This window comes from Alligator mississippiensis, chromosome 5, assembly GCF_030867095.1.
Source record: "Alligator mississippiensis isolate rAllMis1 chromosome 5, rAllMis1, whole genome shotgun sequence".
Classification (NCBI taxonomy): Eukaryota; Metazoa; Chordata; order Crocodylia; family Alligatoridae; genus Alligator; species Alligator mississippiensis.
Window position 1 is genome coordinate 11,043,183 of NC_081828.1, and position 20,906 is coordinate 11,064,088.

The following is a 20,906-nucleotide window of genomic DNA, read 5'->3' on the forward strand; positions in this document are numbered from 1 at the left end:
GGCTTCCGGCTTCCGGCGCCGCGTATCCGCCCGCACCGCCTCCTGTTCCGCCCTCAGCCCGTGCCCTGGTGGGGCCTAGGTGCCCTGCAGGAGGTGGAGGAGCTCCATCCCCAGGGGCTGCAGCAGGAGACCAACGCAATGAAAACACCCATTCAGTGTTGTATCTGCTTGATACAGCTGCCCAGCAGGTTATTAAAAATGGCATGAATGTCATGACAGAATAAGACAAAACCTCCTGGGCTGGATTCAAGCCGCCCCAGGGTCACATCCAGCCCCTCGGTCCGCTCAGGACCAGCCCCGCCGGCTTTGCTCCGTGCAGCGGGTTGCTTCACCCTCCCCGGCTAAAAAAAAAAAAAAAAAGACGCTGGGTACACGCAGGCCTCGTTACTGCTGCTGGCTAATTGCATTTCTTTGGTGGCTCTTGCCGCGAGAGCCTCGGGTTTTCTGTCTGCTTTTTTTTTTTTTTTTAAAGCAGGCTGCACAAAAATAATCTCCGCCCGGGTAGCGCGATCGTCGCCCCCCGTCCACGCTGGAGCTGGTTATTTTCTGGCAAACGCCTTCCAGAGGCGGAGGCCCTCGAGCAGGCGGCTGGAGGTGCTGCAGGGAGCGGGGAGGCTCTGGGGGCCGGGGTACCAGCCGTGTTTGTCCGTGGGGTTGCTGTCCGCCTTGCTTTGCTGGACGAGGCCGTATTTCAGCTTCCAGCGAACTGCCAGGACGCGGTCGCGGGCCTGAGCGGCGAAGACGCACACGGACGCCTCGGGGTCGTGCATCAGGTCGTCGAGAGCTGGAGCAACGTGGGAAAGTCGATCAGAAACTGCAGAGCTGTCATAATAATCACTGATATCTAGAGACGCACGGGCAAGGGAAGGGGTCTCGGCGTTGCCGCGCCAGCTGCATGGAAGTCCCATCCTAAGGCTTTCCTCTGCAGTATTCCCGCATCGTTTATAATGCCTTCTGCTCGCCTCCTCCCACTCATCTGTACGGGAATCTGAAAGACTCCCGCAGCACGCAGCCACACCGCCAGTTACACGACTTGTGTGGCATGGCATTGCTCTGCTCAAAGACGAACTGTTTAGTGGCTGCATCCTTAGTCTTAGCCCTGAAGGACTTGCAATGAATGGAAAGCAGAACCCAAGCTTTGCCTGCCTGAAGTCAGTGGGATACTATATGAGCACAGGAGCAAAAGTGAAAAGACTAGGTAGAGAAGGAAAAGATATTAGGACTGTTTATAAGGGTACTGGGATTTATGGGTGTATGGATATTATTGTCAAGTCCCCTGTGGTTCAGTGGTAGCATCCTTATCTACCATACAGGAGACCTGGGTTTGATTCCCAGACACTGATACAACTACAGCTGTGGAGGCACCAAATGTCTGGACTCAGTCTGGTCTTTGGATTCAGTCTCGGCAGCCTAAAGGGAAGATGGAAGGGGTCTGGGCAGTCTCCACCCCTCCAAAGATTCGTCCCCAGGCATGTGCAGCGAAGGTCTGGGTGGCCCTCATGCATACACCATGATCCAGGAGGGTTTATGGTTGCCACCATATTATTGTGATGCTCACAAGAAAAATACCTAGACAGACAGGCAGGCTCTCCAAGGAGCCTGTTAAATGATCTTGCTATGCTCAATTCTCTTCATAGGGGCAGAGAAGGAAGTTTTTAAGAGGAATTTAAAGGTGGAGATGGCATAGCAAACATATAACTATAAAGCGTAGGGAGAAGAGGTAGAGTCAGACCATTACGAGTGCTATTTATAATTCCTTTGCATAGAGTACAGATCTGTGGGTATATCAATCCCAACATTTTCTCAGATGCACAAATACTCATTCAAAAGGGCAGGCATCTACATTTGAGGATTTTACTTACCATTGCTTATGATATTCAAGTCTTCTTCTGTCATCCTTTTGTCCACGTGCACAACCAAGAACCCTAAACATACCATTAACAGCAGTGAATTCCCCTTTCTCCCCTATTCATTCTCCACTGGGGACTTCACTTCTGAAGTTTTTGTCTTTCATAAGGAAAATCCCTCAGATATTTGGACAAGTCCCAAATCCTGAGAGAGAGAGGCTGATGTGGGGGAGGGCAGCACTTTGTTCAAAGCCCAAGGAAGTCAGCATGAAGTCTTTCAACTCACTTCAAAAGGCTTTGGATTGAGGCTATACCAAGAAGTTAGGGTTTAAGAGAAGGGCACACATTCTTGGAGAGGAATTTCCCCTGAAAAGACAAAGGTGTTTTGGGGATCCCCACAGGAGCAGATGCCAATTGGAGAGCTTTTGGGGCTATTTTGTTAAGAACATGTGGTTAGGGGTTAAGAGCATTACTGTATTAATGTAGCATTCAATCCCAGAACATCAAGGAATCATGACATCTGGACAGAACCAGTTGATTTGTGCTGCCAGATGAAACCCTGCAGACAAAGGACTTGTGCTAAAGAAAATCAAATTCTTTTGCGCTTACCTATGAACGTGGCTGCAGCTGTTCGTAAACAAGGCTCTGCACTTTTGAGGTAAATCTGACTCTGCAACAAAAACCTTTGGATATTTTTCTCATGTTTCTTCACCTAAGGCAAGAAATGTCATAGGAAGGTCCTCCATAAACTTCTCATATGCTCAAAGCCTGATAAAAGCTTTGATGCTACTACTTCTTCCGTATTAACCTTTAACATATCAACACACAATTTTAAGAAAGATCACTTACAAGGTAGTGGCATATTTTATCCACATCCTCTTGATGGCTGTGCCAGGCCTTCCTGCTGCCAACCTGCTTGGGAAGTTTCCAGTTCATGAGTCGAGAACATTCATCCAAAGCTTTCTTACATTTCTGCAAGAAAAGATGAGAGTCGCAGCGTTTCAAAGAGCTGAGTACTGCAAATATCATCCAATTCCTAATAATGGGCTATATATGGGAGGACTTCCCCTGCGCAAAAGTTGGATGGGGAGCTGTAAGTTATCTCTACAAAAGAAGGATCAGGAGAAAATCTTCCTTTGAAAGACGGTTCTGCAGAAGCACCTGTCTGGAAATCTCATGGATTTAGGTTGTTTGGTATGGGGATACAAGTGATAATAGGAACTGGCCTCGGCCATGTCACGGTTCCCCTCTTGCAGGTGCAGAAGTAATGGGACTAAGCTGTTCAAGATTTCTTCCTCCTTGATAAGTCTCTGACTCTTCTTCACCTTCTTCAGTATGCTCCCAAAAAGGGAAATGGCAGCAAAGCGCACACTCTCTCTGTCCTGTGAGCGATACAAAGAGAGGAAGTCAGGGGCAGAACATTTAGTGAGCGGACAGTTCTTGTTTTATGAGGAAAATGATAGGCTCGGACTGCAATTATGGCTACCCCCTCATAGTTCGTATAAGAGAGGCTGAATAATTTTCACTGATACTGTTTTTACAGGAGAAAATTGGGTGTTTGCTGAACCAAAACGTGTCATCAAAACTGGCTGTTTCACATGGAAAAAAACTGTCTCCCCATCAAAGTGTTTTGGCTGAACGTGGGGTTGTTGGTTGTAGCCACGCTGGTCTAAGAATTCAGGCAGACATGTTTCTTTGGGTAGATGTGATATCTTTTTTTCAGCCTTGGCTGAAAATGAAGATTTCAGCTGAAACTGGAAGTTACAGTGGGACACCGGAGTTGTAGTTTGGTCCTGCCCCTAGTCTCCTCTATGGGCTGGGATGACTAGCTGGACTCTGTTTCTTAATGCGTCATGACCTCCTCTTCTAGCAAAGGGAAGCTGTGGAATACAGCCAATATCATCAGGAACTGACTGAGGTCCACATCCTTCATAGTACTGAGTCCCCGCAAGCCCTACCAACCTCAACAACAGGAGCTGAAGGCACTCTGCACAGGATTGGACCAACAGCAGTGTGTGCATACAGTAAAAGCTATAAGGATTCTTTCCTCAAACTCTGCAGTTTATTAGGTTGTCCAGTGTAACAGAGCAGCACATCTCCTGAGGCATGCATATATATTGCACTATGAATAGGAATATTTCCACATGCTACAGTAGAGCCTAACTTGCTAGACATTACTTTAACATAGGTTGGTGCCTCCAGTTCATAGACAGCAGAGTCAGCTATGTTGGGACAAGATATAAGATAACTCTGGGTGGGGTCGAAAGTGAGGATGACACAATTCTACTTCCATTATTCAATAGAAATCACTACTGGTTTTCAGCAGAAAAGTTCCTCTGCTTCTCGTTCCCCATTGCTACCCCGCACTCCCTCCTTACATCATCAAAGAGCTGTTGAAGAGGGTCGGTGATGCATCCAGGAAAGCTCGCTTCATCCAGGTCACTGAGAATCGTCTCAACATCAGCAAGAGCCTCGACAACCAGCCTCCCATCAAGTCCATATAAGCTGTTTATCATGGCTGGCACTGGGATTGTGATCTCCTGTAGAGAATTAATTTACTAAAAACCCACCAACTATTCCCTACTGTATAGCTCCAGATTGCGTCTTCCAGTTTTAACTAAAAACAATGAACAAGATACAGCTTAATTTTCCTAGAATCCTTCTAAACCCAGAGGAACCTCCCAAGAGTGGCAGGGTCTTTTAAAATAGGGTTTCATTCACTCATTTCAATTCACCATCAGTAGGTTTTTTGGGCTGACAGTTACTCTAGACTTATTTTAGTGCTACTGGAGCTATTACGCCGGCTTTTATTGGGTCAGGGAATGGACTCCATCTCTCACCTTCCCTGTCCAGTTGGCCATGATGATCAATCCTTTGACACACAGTGCCCGGACAACTGGATCCAGATCAGTCAGTCCCTTTGTTAGTCGGATCACAGAATAGTCCTGTGGGAGCCGCTTAGCTTGTGGCATCCGAAGAAGCTAAGAAAACCAAAGGGCAGGTCAATGATAAGCTGCGGACCGATGGCTGTCCATCTGAACCTGTGCTGCACAAATTCCTCACGTTCCTGCACAAAGGGCTATAAAGGCTCCAACGTGCATGAAGGCAACAAGCCCACGCTCACAAGAGGATGAAGCCCCACAGCATTTCTTGGACTTCCTTGAAGACCTCTCATACATACCAGCTTTCTCCAAACACTCAGATACACCAGATCCTTGGAGATGGAGACCAGCTGGTCAGAAAGGAAAGATGCAGGTGGTGCTTTTGTCTCACCACAGAGGTGAGCTAACGAATCTTACCTCAACAAAGAAGGCCAGCGCAGTGAGCCTGTGACGCTCATCCCCCCGCTCAAGGAATGGGACTAGAAGGTACAAGATCTTCCAAAGCTCAGAGCAGCCGTGGTGGAGCATGGTTCTGTGGCAGCAAACAGAGATACCTTTATTACTGAGCAGGAAAGTCTGGTCTTCAGCAAGTCACTGAGGGCACCTGGCTGAAGGGAAGGACACTGGCAAGTTCTTGCCTCTTACCTGGCAAGCCGGCCCACCCCACGGTAGTGCTCCTCAGGGCTAGCAAGCATTTCCCAGCCTCCATCCAGCTCCACAATGGCGAGCTCACAGACATGTCCTGTCTTTAGGAGAAGGAGCTTTATTGTCCTTATCACCCACCTGAGTACAGAGCAAAACCAGTACTGAAGGGTGGCATCAGCCTTGTTCACAGTAATCCTTTATCCCCTGTATCACACACACTGTACTGCACTGCAGGGTAACAGAGATGTCAGGCCCAACCCTACACTGCATTGCAATCTACAGGCACTGTGCTAGGATGGCAACATTGATTGTGAGACACTAAGCCACAGCAACTGGCAGTGTCTCACGTTCTGCTCCAACAGATCCATCAAGCCCAACCCTGGATTGCACACATGCTGGACACACACTAGTATAACTGACATATTGCGCCCGAGCCTGCAGAGCTCATGGATTGTACATATAGTATAATGGAAGCATAAAGACCCATCAGGCATGGCACACAATTGCTATCACAAACGCAATGAATCCGATGCCCTGTACCGCATGCCCTGTGTACAAGCTACTGGGATAGGGGGGAGTCCATGCCAGCATTGCACACACTGCATTCAGGCTATTATAACTGACACATAGAGTCCATCCTTGCACTGCGTGCAACGTGTACACGTGCTGCTGTAACAGGCATCATGCCCAGGCCTGCACTGCATGGATGCTACTATAACCAGGACAGGAAGCCCAACATCATACGCTAATCTTAAGTGTTCTGCACATGCAATGAACTGTGTGATCGCATACTATCAATGACATAGCACACATGTGCTGACCTGTCTCTTTTAGGTATGGTACTGGAACATTGAGGAATGGCTCCCTGTGGTGTGAGTAGATGGAAAGCATGTAGCTATAAGTGAGGTCCTTGCCCACAAGGATGATGATGATGCAGGCGATGATGGTCTGTGCTGCACAGCACCCAAGAACCCCACTCATTAACTGTGGTGCAAGGTGTTGTACAAACACGAATGCAGGATGACTTCCCCAAAGACTTTCCAACCTTGGCTGGAAGCTGCCTGATGAAACAGCGAGGGGTTGCCAGTCAGCATGACTGACACAGCATCAGCCAGGGCTTCTTACAGGTGTCACTACTCTCAGTGTTTCTTGCGGGTGTCAAGGCAAAGGCAAGCCCTTGGAGGAAGACTGTGAGGCAACCCTGCAGCTGGATACCTCCAATGCTTTGCTCCTGGGAAGGGGCAGGGAAGGGGTTGGCTGGGAAACAGAACAAGTGGAAGATGCAAACGGGCATCACGGGCCAATGAGAGAGGAAGCTGTTGTTCTGGTAGCACAGGGGAGATGGTGGGGCACTGTGAAGAGCCTTCCCAGCGAAGGCAAGCAGCGCCTTTGTGCAGCACAACCCCGGCAAGCAGGGAGCACAACAAATTACCAGGTAGGGGTGAAGTCGTTCCTGTGCGGCAGGCTGAGCCCAGTGCAGTAATGCACCTGGACGAGCAGGGCCATCAGCAGGCGGGGGAAGATGCGCGTCACGGCGTCTCGGCACTTGGTTAAGCACAACACCTCAAACAGAGCACTAGCAGCCTGAGGGAGGGAAACAAATCGCAGCTGTGATACTCGCCACCTCCGTCCCATGCTGCTTGTCCCATCACCCACCCCTGGCTGTGGGGAGCCAAACAGGATAACTCTGCAGCAAGAAGGGTGGGTATTGTCCTGTCCTGGTGCCCCATAGCTCTAAGATTGCTGCTCTGCATTGCTAGGCAGGAAACCGGGGTTTCCTTTCCAAAGGGGAGGCAGCAGGCTCTAATGGACAGAGGCTCTGGTGACCTGATGTTTTGCCTTGGCTCTGCCACAGGTCAGCAAGGTGACTATGGGCAAGGCCCTTCCCCACTCTGTGCCTCTTTTCCCACCTGTAAAATAGGCACAGTACTATCGACCTCCTCTGAGAAGTCCATTGAGATCTAGTGGTGAAAAGTGTTAAGAAAGAGCTCAATGGTCCTTTGCTCCCAGTAACTTGCTGAAGCAGGGGGCAAGAAGGTGGGGGCACTGCATTGACCAACAGGGAGAGGGAAAGGGGGGGGGGCAAGGAGGGGAGGCAGGATATGGGGGTGTTGCAGAGACAGGGGGAGACTAACTGCTCTGCTCAGTACCTGCCTGGAGAAGACAGGGAGAAATGGCACAAGTGGCCTGTTCAGATGATAAGGTTGCAGCTTTGCTGGGCTCCAGAGGCACCATTGTCCAAGCCCCCTTGTAGGGGGGTGGTGTCTGGGAGACACAGAGCAGCAAAGGGTAAGGGAACGGACAATGGGCATTTTCAGGGCTCTACAACAAATGCTGTGGAGCAATCCCCATCCCTCCCAGAGGTAGTTCTCTGGAGTCTATCCCTCAGTCGCAGATCAAGGATCTTTCACCTCGTTGGGGGGAGAGGAGAGTCGTGTGCGAAAGGCTCTTTATGACTATTGGCAACTTACAGCTATCGGCAAGATGGAGGCTGCCTTCCCCGTGACCCTTGGCCGCTCTTGGAGTTTATTCAACAGCATGTCCAGCAGGTGACAGATGTCACGCTTCACCTCCATTTCAGCCAGTGCTCTCCACATCCCAACTGCATTTCTACAGGGTCAAAAAGACCATCCCATGAGGGGTAAGAGGCTCACAGCTCTGCCACATTGCAATGCGACTGGACAAATGACCTCCCAGGTAGGACTGGGGGCTCCAATGGAAAGCAGCTGACTACACTGGGAGTTCATATCAGGAATCATAGAAAGAGACCTGTTTGCTAAAGCAGTAAGAGTCCCATGTCCCATCCCTGTGATGTGTTGTGCTGTCAGAGCTGATTATCTTGCAGCCACTGACTGCCATATGTTGTTTTTGTTTTAACCCACAAGCAGGTCACATGTGGGACCATCCTCACACGTGATGCCAGGTTCACCTGGTTACACCCTGGACCCATGGCCTGGTCCTATTCTCTCTCTTAAGCCTCCAAAAGTGCAACTTTGGTATTCATATTTCCAAAGTGCGATTCTAACCTACCCACCTGGAGTCCCTAAAAAACTTAGTGCATTAGTTGTGACATGCCTACATCCTAGCCTTGAGACTAAGTTACAGAAAGCAGAGAGGAGGGTGGTCCAACAACCCACAGTATGGCTTTGTCTATACAGAGGTGGTAATGGTGAGTCCCAGATCAAAAGGGGTCAAGCACACTCCATCTGCACTCATCCCACTGGTGCACTCCAAACCTGGAATATGCCCATGAAGGCACACCTGATTTTTAGAGCTCAGGCTAGTCTTATGTTAATGGAACATGCTACTTACTACCTGGGAAGGATCATCAAGGATGCGGTATTGAGCAACTATGGCAACATGCACAATCTTCAGGTCACCTTCATGGTGGGTTCAGAATCTGGGTTTAGGGATTCTGGGTTTAGGGATGAGCATGATTTTAGGGATGTGCCAGGGGATTGGAAACTGGCTAATGCCGTCCCAATTTTCAAGAAAGGGAGGAAGGAGGACCCAAGTAACTGTAGGCCTGTAAGCCTCGCCTCGGTGCTCGGGAAGCTCTTGGAGAGGATCATCAAGGAGCACATCTGTGGGGAGCCAGCAGGGGAGATCATGCTCAGGGGCAATCAGCATGGGTTCATCAACGGCAGGTCCTGCCTGACCAACCTGATTGCCTTTTATGACCAAGTAACTAAATCCTTGGATGATGGTGTCACTGTGGACGTAGTCTTTCTAGACTTTAAGAAGGCCTTTGACACTGTCTCTCACCCCATCCTCATCAATAAATTAAGCGACTGTGGCACTGATGCCTGCACAGTTGGATGGGTAAAAAATTGGCTGATGGGACGCACCCAGAGTAGTAGTGGATGGGTTGTACTCAACCTGGTGAGATGTGAGCAGTGGGGTACCCCAGGGCTCGGTCCTCAGGCCCGCACTTTTTAACATCTTCATCAGCGACTTGGACAAGGGGGTGGAAAGCACGCTGTCCAAGTTTGCTGCTGACACTAAGATGTGGGGTGAGGTGGACACACTTGAAGGGAGAGAGAGGCTGCAACTAGATTTAGACAGACTACAAAAGTGGGCAGACGAGAATAGGATGGGGTTCAACGTAGATAAATGCAGGGTGCTGCACCTGGGGAGAAGGAATCCACAGCACACATACAGGCTGGGGAGTTCCCCTCTTGAAAGCACAGAGGAAGAACAGGATCAAGGAGTCATTATTGACTCCAAGATGAACATGAGCTGCCAATGCCAGACCACAGCCAGCAAGGCCAGCCATACCTTGTCATGCATCCAAAGGTGCAACTCAAGCCAGTCCAGAGAGGTGATCCTCCCCCTCTATGCAACTTTAGTCAGGCCACAGTTGGAGTACTGCGTCCACTACTGGGCGCCGCACTTCAAAAGGGATGTGGCCAGCCTGGAGAGGGTCCAGAGGAGGGCCACCCGCTTGGTGAGAGGGCAGCAGGACAGGCCCTACGAGGAGAGACTGACGGACCTGAACCTGTTCAGCCTCAGCAAGGGGAGGCTGAGGGGGGACCTGGTGGCTGCTTACAAGCTCGTCAGGGGAGATCAACAGCAAATAGGTAGAGCCCTTTTCTCCCCAGCACCACCTGGGGTGACGAGGAACAATGGTCATGAGCTGATGGAGAATAGGGTTAGGTTAGAGATCAGACAGCAATAATTTCACAGTTAGGGTGGCCAAAATCTGGAACCAACTTCCCAGGGAGGTGGTCCTCGCCCCTACCTTGGGCAAATTCAAGAGGAGGTTAGAGGATCACCTGTCTGGGGTCTTGTGAACCCAGCATTCATTCCTGCCTGTGGCAGGGGGTCAGGCTCAATGATCTGTTCAGGTCCCTCCTGACCCTAGCTACTATGAAACTATGAGACTACTACACCAATGTGTCAGCTCTGCCGGCTGCCTTGGGTACAGTAGATCAGGAAGTAGGGTTGGCACAGCTGTGGTCCTGAGGAACAGAAGTGGTTTTAATCTAATCTATTTTTTTCCCAGTTGCAAAATTGAAGCATTCGAACCTGAGATCAGCAGCCCCAGCACCTGGAGGGCCCACTGCTCGGAAGTGCAGAGGTCTATTTTTCAATCGTGGTCACTTGGCTGTATGGCCAAGCACTCTTTCTGTTTGGTGAAGTGAGGTGCCTGTGCTCTCATCCCAGGGATTTACCCTGGTCTGCTTACCTCAAGAAAGTGATTTCTATGCATCAAAAGGCTCAGCTAGTAAATATGCTGGGCATCTGGGCAACTCTGCAATTTCTGCTTTTGTGATATTGGAGAAAACAGGATGAGATGGGAACTAGTGCTGCAGGGTAAGAAAGACATTATTCACATAACCAGGTAGCCACTACCAATCTGAGGCTTCTCAGGAGGAAGAGGGCTAAGGAACCTCAAGGAGAGAAATTTGCTGTATCCAGGCCACTGTGAAGTCCTGTACCTGTCCAGGGGCAGCTGGCAATTTAGAAGGCCTGTTGTTACCTCTTCCAGGAAATCATGAGCCAAGAGGCACAAGGCCATCATTACTTCCTGCCGTTTGTGGGGATGACTGATGGTGCTGAGCTGGAAGTGGAGCCTGCCCACAATCTCTGGCACCTAGAAGAAAACAAGACCATTTAGAGGCACTGGCCAGGGTGTTGCTTTCAGAGTAAGAATAAGGATGCATGCTATCAACAACAGCTATTCCTCCTTCCTGGAGGACGCTGAGGCTGGATCCTAGAAGCCGGCAGTGAAGAAGACCTCAAGGTTGTCTCAGAAAAGATGCCTCTGCTCCCCAGTGCGGTCCCCCTAGATTCCAGACAAAGGCTCAATCTTCAGTTTTAGACAGTTCACTTGCAACCCACACCACATAAGAAATGCAACAGAGGGAGTATCCTACTTACAACACCCTAGGATATAAGGATTGAAATGTTCCCTGGTGCCCAAGAACACCCTACCTTTGTCTTTAAACTGTGCTTGAAGTTCTTCAGGATTGCATTCAGGATGGCCCTGGATGCTTCATTGATATCTTCATGGTGTTCCCTTAGGTTTTCCACAGCTACCAGTAAAAGGTCTGTCATCTGGTCTGGAGTGAGAAATTGCCCTAGTTCCTGCAGTGGGGAGAAGGGTGGAATCCAAGCAAAAGCAGCAGGGTGGAGATGCCCTGGTTAGACGTGTACTCTGAAACTGGACTCACAGATAACAGGAGTCTAAACAAAGCTCTGCTTGGTCTCTTTGGGCCTCCTGGTTAGAAGGTTCCAGCAGACCTCGTGGGTTCCCGAAGCTGTGATACCAGGCCTGGGTTTACTGACAATAATGTTATCAGACCATCACCTATGGGAATATGAATTCACTGTCCGAGCCACTGCAGTAAGGATTTCCTACATGCAGCATGCAGTCTTGCGCATTAGCTTTTGAAGAGCCAGAGCACACAAAAAATCTGGGTACAAAAAAAATACTTGCAATATCATGTGCCATTGCCACATCTGGTCATTCAAACAGCTTACCTGACATCATTTCCACATGGTGAAAATACCCAAATTGCTTAACAACTTTATCTTCCATTGAATTTGACCCATCATATCCCATACTTGCTGCATTTATTTATCCTATGACTTTCTCCTGATCCATGTGTTTGGGATACTGTAACCAAACACCCTTTGATCTAGGTGGGGCTTGGAACAACCAGTTTAGTAAAGCCAGCCAAGTTTCAAAGACATTTGCTTTCCAGTTTATGGAGCCTTAACAAAGATAGGCAGTCTCTCTTGGGTAGAACGAAAGAGAGAAGTATTACATTGGAGAGGGGCTCTGATCTATCCCTGGTTTGGGGGGGTGTGTGTGTGTGGACAGCGTTCCTTGGGTGAATCTGATATCTTTTATTAGACCAACCCAAATAGTTGGAAAATAATTATTAAGCAAGCTTTTGGGTTCAAAAACCCTTCGTCAGGCTAAGGAAGTTTCAGCAGCTGGCGTGTGCTCTTCCTGGATGGATGTGTGTGTACGTACTTATATGTATAATTTGCTGTTTTTGGACAGAAAGTACAGTTTGGGAGAAGCTGAACATTTCCATAGGAAGTAATTGAAACATTTCATTTCAAGTGACTTCAACATCAATCCACCCGTGTCCACCAGTACCTCCAGGACAGTAGTTTTTTCTGATTACCCTCAGATTGCTGTGTTGACCTGTAGCTTGAGTGCCTCAAGCCTTCATTTTCCTCTACGGACAAGGTTTCCTGAGGCATGTGTAGACAAAACGAAATTTGAATAGGAAGCTATTTCCCATTTTGCACTCTGGCTTCTCCTCTGCCTGAATTACTGCCATATATGTTCCAGGACACGTACTGAAGGATGAAGGCATAAGGCATCCATAGCCACATAAGGAAACACAGGCCTCTAGAGACCCCACAAACTGCCTAGGCAGACTCAATTCAATGTCAACCAAATTGAATTGAAGCATTTTGACATCTGGAAATTGAAAAATGTTGGAACTCCTTGTACTGTGAAAATGCTGACATCTGGACTTTTCATCCTTCCAAAGGACACATCCTGATTTCTTACCTGTTCTGGATATATGTTCATAGAAAAGTAGGAGTGCAAGAGACCCCAGAGGAGGGTCCCCCATCCCATGCCTCGATCAATTGGCCATACACTCAGAGGTACCAGGAATGCGCATGCCTTCAAGAATCTGCTTCGGCACACCGGCACTGAGGATTTACCTTAATGATTGTGCAGATGTTTTCACATGCTCTCGTGGGTTCATATGTTCCCAGACACTTTTTGTACCTTTGATGCAGTTCTGCTTTTATAGGCATTGAATTATTCTTGTGTTCTAGGAGACAAACATCATGTTCAAGAAGGCTCCCGATTTTGCGTTTAAACAATTCACACCCCTGAACTGTACCTGCTCTGCAGACTGGAACCAAAAGTACAACAGAGAAGCAGGCCTTTTGTGTAACAATCCTGAACATGGTAAATACATAAATACAAGGGGGAGGAGGATACATTGGTGGACTTCTGACAGCTTTATGTAGTGAATTAGAGAATATTCTTTACTGATTCTTTTCTCCAAAACAGTAGACAGTCACTGTGACCTTCAGGTCACTTAGTTTTTGTGACATACTCTGTCGTTTCCCTTTTCTGGAGAACATAGAGCTTTTAAATTAAACCACCATTTCTAACTTTATGGAAGAGCACAGCTGCTATCTAGTAGCTACTTTCAGTTTTTTTATTACCACCATCCCCATAGTCTCTCTCAGACCTCCTAGGTAAAATCAATAGCAACAACTATTAGACTCCCATCTACAGACTTACTGGGGTCTCTGAACTAATTCCTTTATAGGACCCAAAAGGGAAGACAGTCCTCCTGTTAGATGCTCTGTTTTAGTCTAGCTCTCTAAGAAAGCACCACTATGTAGGGGATTCATCACTTGTTTGGAGTTAGTGTTTGGGTGGAAGGATGTTTTGGATGGTCTCTGCTTACCCTTTTGGCACCGCACAAGGGTGTAGAGGAAAGACAGGCTTTCCATAGCCTGGGGACCAATCTCCTGCACGTAGTCCCCAATGCGAAGGGCCAGTAGTCCAATCAGGACCCCCAGCTTGGGGAACTCGGGTGACATCTAAATGAAATTGAAGGGGACGGAGGAGTCAGTGTGTATCACTTTCACGGACCAGAAGAGCCCATAACCCCTAGCAATTCATGTCCCATCAAAGGGAAACACAGCACAGACTAGAGCAGAGGTTCCCAAAATTTTACTTCTGAAAGGCCAGGTCCAAGGGGCAGCCTGGGACAGAGGGGGGAGACAGGCTGCTTCAAAGAGGCTTGTAGGCCATGCTTTGGGAACCTCTGTTTTGGAGCCATTCTGCCTCTTCTCAGCTCTCAGGGGTCAGGGATCACTCACACAAAACTCAGGATGGTCGACTGCAGCTTTTAACAAGTAGAGGCTGATGTCCACAGCTCTTAAGCGCTCATGAAACTTTTCTGATCTCATCCAGGGGACCAAGTGCTGCACGGATAGAGAGAGAGAGGGAGAGACAGAGAGATAGAGATGGCCAGTGTTAACAACTGGCTGAGTGAGATACTTACAACAGTGCATTCCAGATGTTGTTCTCCATGTGCGTCTGCACCAGGGCAGCAGAGACCTGAATCTCACCACTGAGCAATAAGCCCTGCGAAACAACCCAGGCAGGCCCTTAGCAGTGTGCTCAGGACCTAGGCTTCTGACATGCTCGAGTGTGGTGCTTTGGGGCCTGCACTTCCCCTCACATCCGCAGTTGGCATATGGGGAGTGGGTGGACAGGGCCAGGAGTACGGCCCTGGCACCACAGTGGTGTTCTCTGCACCATGGACAGACTCCCTGTGACCCTCCGACTGCTTCTGGCTTCCTCTCAGGATTTCAATGTCACTGAAAATTCTCCCACCCTACAAAGAGGTCAACCCTGCCTTTGTGCCACCAGGCTCACTCCTGATTACATGGTGGTTTTTACACTGTCCTGAGCCAGCTGTGTTACAAGACTGACACAATAATCCATCACCCCAAAGGGATGGTTCATCAGCCCGGATCCATGGGAGACCGAGACCTTATAATCCTCGTCTTCCCTGGATCCCACACTCTTTCCAGGAAGGAAGCAACAGTGTGAGTCTCCACTAAGCATCACTGAAGCTTTCTGGAAAGGAGTGGAGGGGATGTTTCCTCTGACTTTCTTCCCGTCTGTCTGATTTTGAACCAGCCAAACCACCTAGTCAGCTCTCTGGTCAATGATCCAGAGCCTGAGGCTAGAGACTCAGTTTTTATTCCTAAAATGGTCTCTTATTCAGGGGAGGGAGAGTCTTGTTTTCATTTTCCAGAAAGATGGACTGAAGGGAAGAGAAATCATGTCCATAGAGAACATGGGCAACCTCCCAAAAGGTTACAAAAACTCTCCTTTGTCTTGCTTGATGCAGAAGACATCCTAATGGCTTGAAGCAATTAACTCCCTCTGAGACTTCTGCTGTACAGAGCATTATCAGGCTGAGGGCCTATTGAAGGCATTACTGCAGAAAGAGGAATCCTCTCATCTTGCCCAAGCCCCCTGCATTCCCCCAAGATGTCATTTCTTCTGCTTGCTGCTACTTACATCTAAGAGGTTCTGCAGCTCGGCTGTGTTTGGATTCTCCAGCAAGAAGGCTTTCAGCACTGTCTTCAGGCCATCCATAGTCCGGTTGTACCAGTCCTGAGGAGGAGAAGGAGGAAAGGCTCAACATTTGGTGTGATGCAGAGCCAGAGAGCACAAGGCAGCTGCAAATGGACAGGGAGGCAAGGGGTCCTTGCCACATCTACAAATAGCTCCCCTCCCATTAAGCTGTTACTGCCAGGAGACCTGCAGGGAGCAAGCACAGTGTAGGAAGGGCTTTTTATTCATTCTCAGCAAAGGGCTCTGTCTGCAGCTTGGTAGTGGGCAGTGAGGCAGGATCATCTTGCTCCTCAGTGCAGAAAGGACGCCACCACCTCCATAGGGTGGAGGGAGCTTCTGGGTTTGTAGAGCCAGGCCTGAAGTGACCACTCCACCAGCCATGGCACTTCAGTCTTATCTGACCTAGAGCATACCTTATGGAAGTATATCCAGCTGTGATGTCCTCCTGACCCCGCCATGTGTCACACAACAGGCACAACCCCTTTACCCACCATTTACCAGGACATGAAGCTCTTCCTGCCAGCTCTAGGCAAACCGAGCAGGTGGGCCTTGCTAACCAAACAAACCGGACTCCTGGACAGTGCACTCAGGAACAGACAAGGAATTACCTTCACAACTGCCCTATTGTTTTTCTCCCGCTGCAAGGTCTCCAAGGAGGGAAGGGCAATGACGCTGGCAACGCAGATCCGAATCGCATTGGACTTCTCCTTACCCACCAGAGATGGCTTCACTTTGCTAAAAGAAGAGTAAGCTCACAGTGAATTGTTTTATTGGAGATGCCCTTATACTTTGACTGCTTCAACAATGGAGCATAAGGAAGGGCAGGAGGATCAGACTATCAGCAAAAAGAAGTGGCATAGAAGAGAAAAACAGGGCAGAGGGGCTCTCTATTACTGCTTATTATTTGCAAATGCTTAAAGACTGATTGAGATTGGGGTCTGTTGTGCTAGGTGCTGTACATATTCAGAGAGTCCCTGGCCAAACAAGTTTGCAAGCTCATCAGCTAAGACAGAAGCAGCTGGGAGGAAGGAAATCTCCATTGTACAGATGATCAGTTAGCACCTATAGCAGGTGTGGGCAAAATGCAGCCCATGGGCCAGATGCCAGGCCATTCTATCTGGCCTGCGGGGCCCCTAAAAAAATTTAGAAAATTAATATTTATCTTCTCCTGGCTGCCTGTCATGCGGCCCTCAATGGCTTGCCAAAACTCAGCAAGTGGCCCTCTGCCCAAAATAATTGCCCACCCCTGACTTATAGGAACGCAGAGAGCAGTTTCCACCTATAGGCTGTCTATGGGGAAAGCCAGGAAGTGAGTCCCAATTTAACACACACTCAAATTCAAGGCACTTAGGATGCTGGTTAGGATGAGCCATGCAGCCAAGCAGTGAATGAGGTGCACGTTCCTCTGCTCTCCCCACAAAGATTTGGTAAGGCCCCTGGAGGGATGAGACTTCTGGCTCTGATGGGCTTCGGGTGAGAAGTCCAAGTACCTGAGGTCTGCGATAACCAGCATCTCCTGATGGCGCAAGTCACTGGAGCATGCGTCCAGCGAGTCCTGTGGCAGCTCTTTAATGCGCTTCTGCAAATCCCAGAAGAGACGTAAAAATCACAGCAAAGAACCCCACCATTAGCTGCCTCCCCTTACCCACAAAAGAGGTAATTTCATCAGCCTCCAGAGCACTGGGAGGCTAGACAATCCCCAGGACAGGCTGGCTACACCCCTAAATCCTGGAGAACAAGGCTGGAAGGGACCTCAAGAGTTCACATCTAGTCCAAACATCTGCTTAAGGCAGGATCATCCCTGACTAAACCATCCCAGCCAAGTGTCTGTTTAATCTGCTCTCAAAAACTGCTGAGGATGGAGACACCACAGGCTCTCAAGGGAACAATCCTCATAGCGGAAAAGTTCTTCCTAATATGCAACCTAAATCTCCATGGTTACATATTAAACTCATTACTGGTGGTGTCGTCTCCAGTGGACTCTGAGAACAATCGACTGCCAGCGTCTATGTAACAAACTTTTTTGTATTTGACCATATCAAATTCCCCATGGCCGTCTCCAGGCAGGATAGTCCCTGTTCTTTGTCCACTTGGTTTTATAATATGAGCCCTGGGTTGCTTTCACTCACCACAGCCTGTCTGATGAGCATGAGATTTTGGCTCTCGGGCTGGTTTGCTCTGTTCTCGATGACTTCCCTGCCAACTGCCTTCTCGCATCATGGACCAACCGAGCAAGGACAGAACATGAGATATTAATGTACAAAGCATGCAGACATCAGCCAGGAGCAACTCTTCCCACTTAAAAACCTCCAAAAGAGTAATGCATTCTCTGTCATGAAGCAATTATTAACCAGGCAGACACCCTTCTTGGCATCAAAAAATCAATGTATATAGCTGTTGAATATGTGGGTGGAGTGGATGGAGGGCAATCAGATGCTTAAGAAACTACGAGCATGGAATAAACACCTTGTGGAAGATGTGATGAGCATGTGATAAATGTCTAGGGAAACCCAGATTAACAACACATAGACATGCTAAGGGAGGCAAGCAGGTTACCTGAAGCAGGTTCCTACCGGATTATTGGAATCGTTCAGGGCCCCCATTTCCAAGGCGCTGTCCTCTTTCTCTATCAGGTCCTGCTTCATTGTCTCATATGCCTCACTGTGTATTTCTGAATGGGATAAGAAGAATGAGGGCAGATTCCTGTTGTGCCTGGTTGAAGGGTATAGCACTGCCCTTGCTGGAAGATGATGTACTCAGATGAGATTAGGTATTCAAGGTGCTGCATTAGGAATCACAAGGCCTGGGTTTCGTTTCTAGCTTTGCTGCCGACTTCCCGCGAGCTTGGGCACATTGCTTTGGCTTAATTCTCCATGTCACCAAGCTCTGGATTTGGTCAGGGAGCTGGCTGTAGCTCCCCAATTCTCAGCTGCCCACTTCTGGTGCAAGATAAAGCCACAAGAGTAGGGAAGGGCATTTTACATCACTGATATAAGGTACCTTAGGAGTAGGGTAGTCCTGCAGTCTATCACATCCATCTTCAGTGTAGGGGGGCATGTTGCTAGCGTAGGAAATCTACACAGCAAATTCCAAATGTGGCAGCTTGATCTCTCTCTGGGCCTTAGTTTCCCCAGCCATAACATGGAGACAATAATCATTCCCACCACAAAGCAGTATTGTGACCACTGAGGTTGGGAACCTATTAGAGGGGTTAGGCACCTAGGGTGCCTATACATGTGAATCGAGGCTGCTCCAACCCACTGTAATTACAGTGCATCGGAGCAGACTCGATTCTGCTGGAGCATGGTAATTACCATACTCCAGCAGACTCCAGTGTCACGTACATCAGCATCCCCGTGCTGAAAAATGATGGCAGGGGTGCTTATTCAATGAGCTTTAGCACCCCACTGCCATTTTTTAACACAGGGATGTGGATGCATATGACCCTCTGGGTGCTTTAATGAGAGCTGCTTTTGGAGCTGCTCAAAATTAAAGTGCCCCCCCCGCCCCCCTCCAGTAGCATGTGTGTAAATGCCCTTAAATCCCATTGAAAGGCTAAGGGCCTAAGGTATCTCTGAACTTCCCAGCCTGATCAATGTATGTTGGAACCATATAAACACCTTGTTAGCTAAGACTTAACTAGATCCAAGGCCTCCTAATACCACTTCTCTAGAGAGCCTTCTGCTCAAGGCACATAATGTTTACTTAAGCATATCACAGGCACAGGCCTCAGTTTCCCCAGACTTGGAGATCCCCACACCTGCAGACATGGGCTATGGCATGCAGTGCTCTAAGTGTCCTGAGTGATCTCGGTCACCTCTTCCTATAACCTCAGAGGGCCCAGGTGGGTCATCAGGACATTGCTCCTTACCTCCAAGGACTAAAGAGAGGGCACTTTCCTCCATCCCTGGGACCCAAAAAGGGTACTCCTGGGATACTGGATCAGCATATGATTCCCTGCCTCTTAGGACTGGATCCACATGCTCTTCCACCTGCGGTTCACTCACGAAATACTGTTGGCTCCTTCTGTTCATCTCGGACACCTTCCTGTCAAGCATCAGACTCGAGCGTCTTAAACAGAATCTCCTGAACCTGCTTGAAGATAGGTCTCCACACAGGTGCGCAGCCTCCCTGTAGCAGCATCAGGAGAGGCCATTTGACCTCTTTATTACAGCTCACTATCAATATTCACAGCTGTATGTAAATGAAGCTGTGAAACAAATGATGTCATAACCATGCATTGAATGGACACCAGTAAGGGAGGCAGAATAGCATCCAGTGACCAATCAGTTTCTAGCTTTCAACAACTGCTGTCCTCAGCATTTTGAGCGGCTGTGCAGCCTGCATTGAAACATGCAGTACTCTCCTAGGCTGAAGAGCTAGGGTGCAGTTCATCTCCCAGTGGATTTCATCAAAGGATTCCTTTGGATTTTGATGGGAGGGGAATCCCACAGGGCAATCATTCTCAACCAGGGAGCTGCAGCACCCTTGCGTGTTTTGAGATCCCTTGAGGAGCACCAAAGGATGTCACACAAGGTTAACACTGCTACGTGTGCAAACATGATTTACAAGATAAACCCAGAGAGTCCAAAAGGAATCCACAATGGCAGATTCTGACCTGCTGCGGGCTTTCTAAGGTCTTTGCAACAGAAGAACCGCTCTATTATTTTTCTGTAGTTAAAAACAAGTGAAAACTAGGAGCTGGCATTTTCTGAGGGATGCCTTGAGTCTAAAAAGGTTGAGAACCACTGCCATAGGGGCTGTCCAGTCTAACCAGTGCAGAGCCGTATGAAACAGCCCATTTCCCTTCCAAACATAAAACTTCACTTCTCCTTTCACTTTACTTTCCAGTCACATGTAATCTCTTGGACATTAGCATTTAAAAATAAGATGGTCTTATTGGGAATTCACACCTGAGCCAGGGGGTCCTGGAACCCTCTCTCACCCAGGGGGGCATTTCACACTGCTCCTACTACTTCAGGTGCAGTGCTGGAGGATTGAGCCAGACTTTCTTTTTCCTTTGTTCGACAGCATCCCCAACCACCTGCTATCATCCCCCTGGAGCCTCAGGCTGTCCTTGGCAAAGCCCCTATTGACATCAGTGGGCGCAGGACCCCAGCCTTTGATCAGGAACAAGCCCCTTGCCAGGAGTCTGCTTGCTGTTCCTCACTGTTCCCTGTTGCAGTGAGGGTGAGTTTCCAGCTGCCTGCCCTGAGCAACGCTGGTACTCTCCATGGACAATGTGGAACGTTTCCTTCTGACCCTTCTCCAATGGTTCTTCTCATCTGGTTCAGAGCTTGGAGCAGTTGGGGGATGGATGGGACTTAAAACTGTGGACACTACAGCCCAAATCTTTAGCTGACATAAATCAGTGTAGCTCCA

General features: G+C 48.7%; 2 protein-coding genes across 2 annotated transcripts; both read right to left on the minus strand.

The window, feature by feature from the left end:
* Positions 1 to 10: 10 nt before the first annotated feature.
* On the minus strand, positions 11 to 18,169 carry MROH7 (maestro heat like repeat family member 7). Its single transcript, XM_059727644.1, has 19 exons — positions 18,098 to 18,169; positions 17,015 to 17,103; positions 16,133 to 16,259; positions 15,468 to 15,563; positions 14,252 to 14,356; positions 13,781 to 13,969; positions 11,312 to 11,464; positions 10,857 to 10,970; positions 7,846 to 7,992; positions 6,807 to 6,958; positions 5,375 to 5,512; positions 5,147 to 5,261; positions 4,688 to 4,828; positions 4,226 to 4,387; positions 3,001 to 3,229; positions 2,697 to 2,863; positions 2,457 to 2,559; positions 1,863 to 1,925; positions 11 to 784 (listed from the first exon to the last, which is right to left on the minus strand). The coding sequence occupies exons 1-19, from the start codon at positions 18,167 to 18,169 to the stop codon at positions 540 to 542; spliced, it is 2,607 nt and encodes an 868-aa protein (XP_059583627.1). The 3' UTR covers positions 11 to 539.
* On the minus strand, positions 9,765 to 13,177 carry LOC132250736 (maestro heat-like repeat-containing protein family member 7). Its single transcript, XM_059727862.1, has 3 exons — positions 13,070 to 13,177; positions 11,312 to 11,464; positions 9,765 to 10,970 (listed from the first exon to the last, which is right to left on the minus strand). The coding sequence occupies exons 1-3, from the start codon at positions 13,163 to 13,165 to the stop codon at positions 10,707 to 10,709; spliced, it is 513 nt and encodes a 170-aa protein (XP_059583845.1). The 5' UTR covers positions 13,166 to 13,177; the 3' UTR covers positions 9,765 to 10,706.
* Positions 18,170 to 20,906: the final 2,737 nt, after the last annotated feature.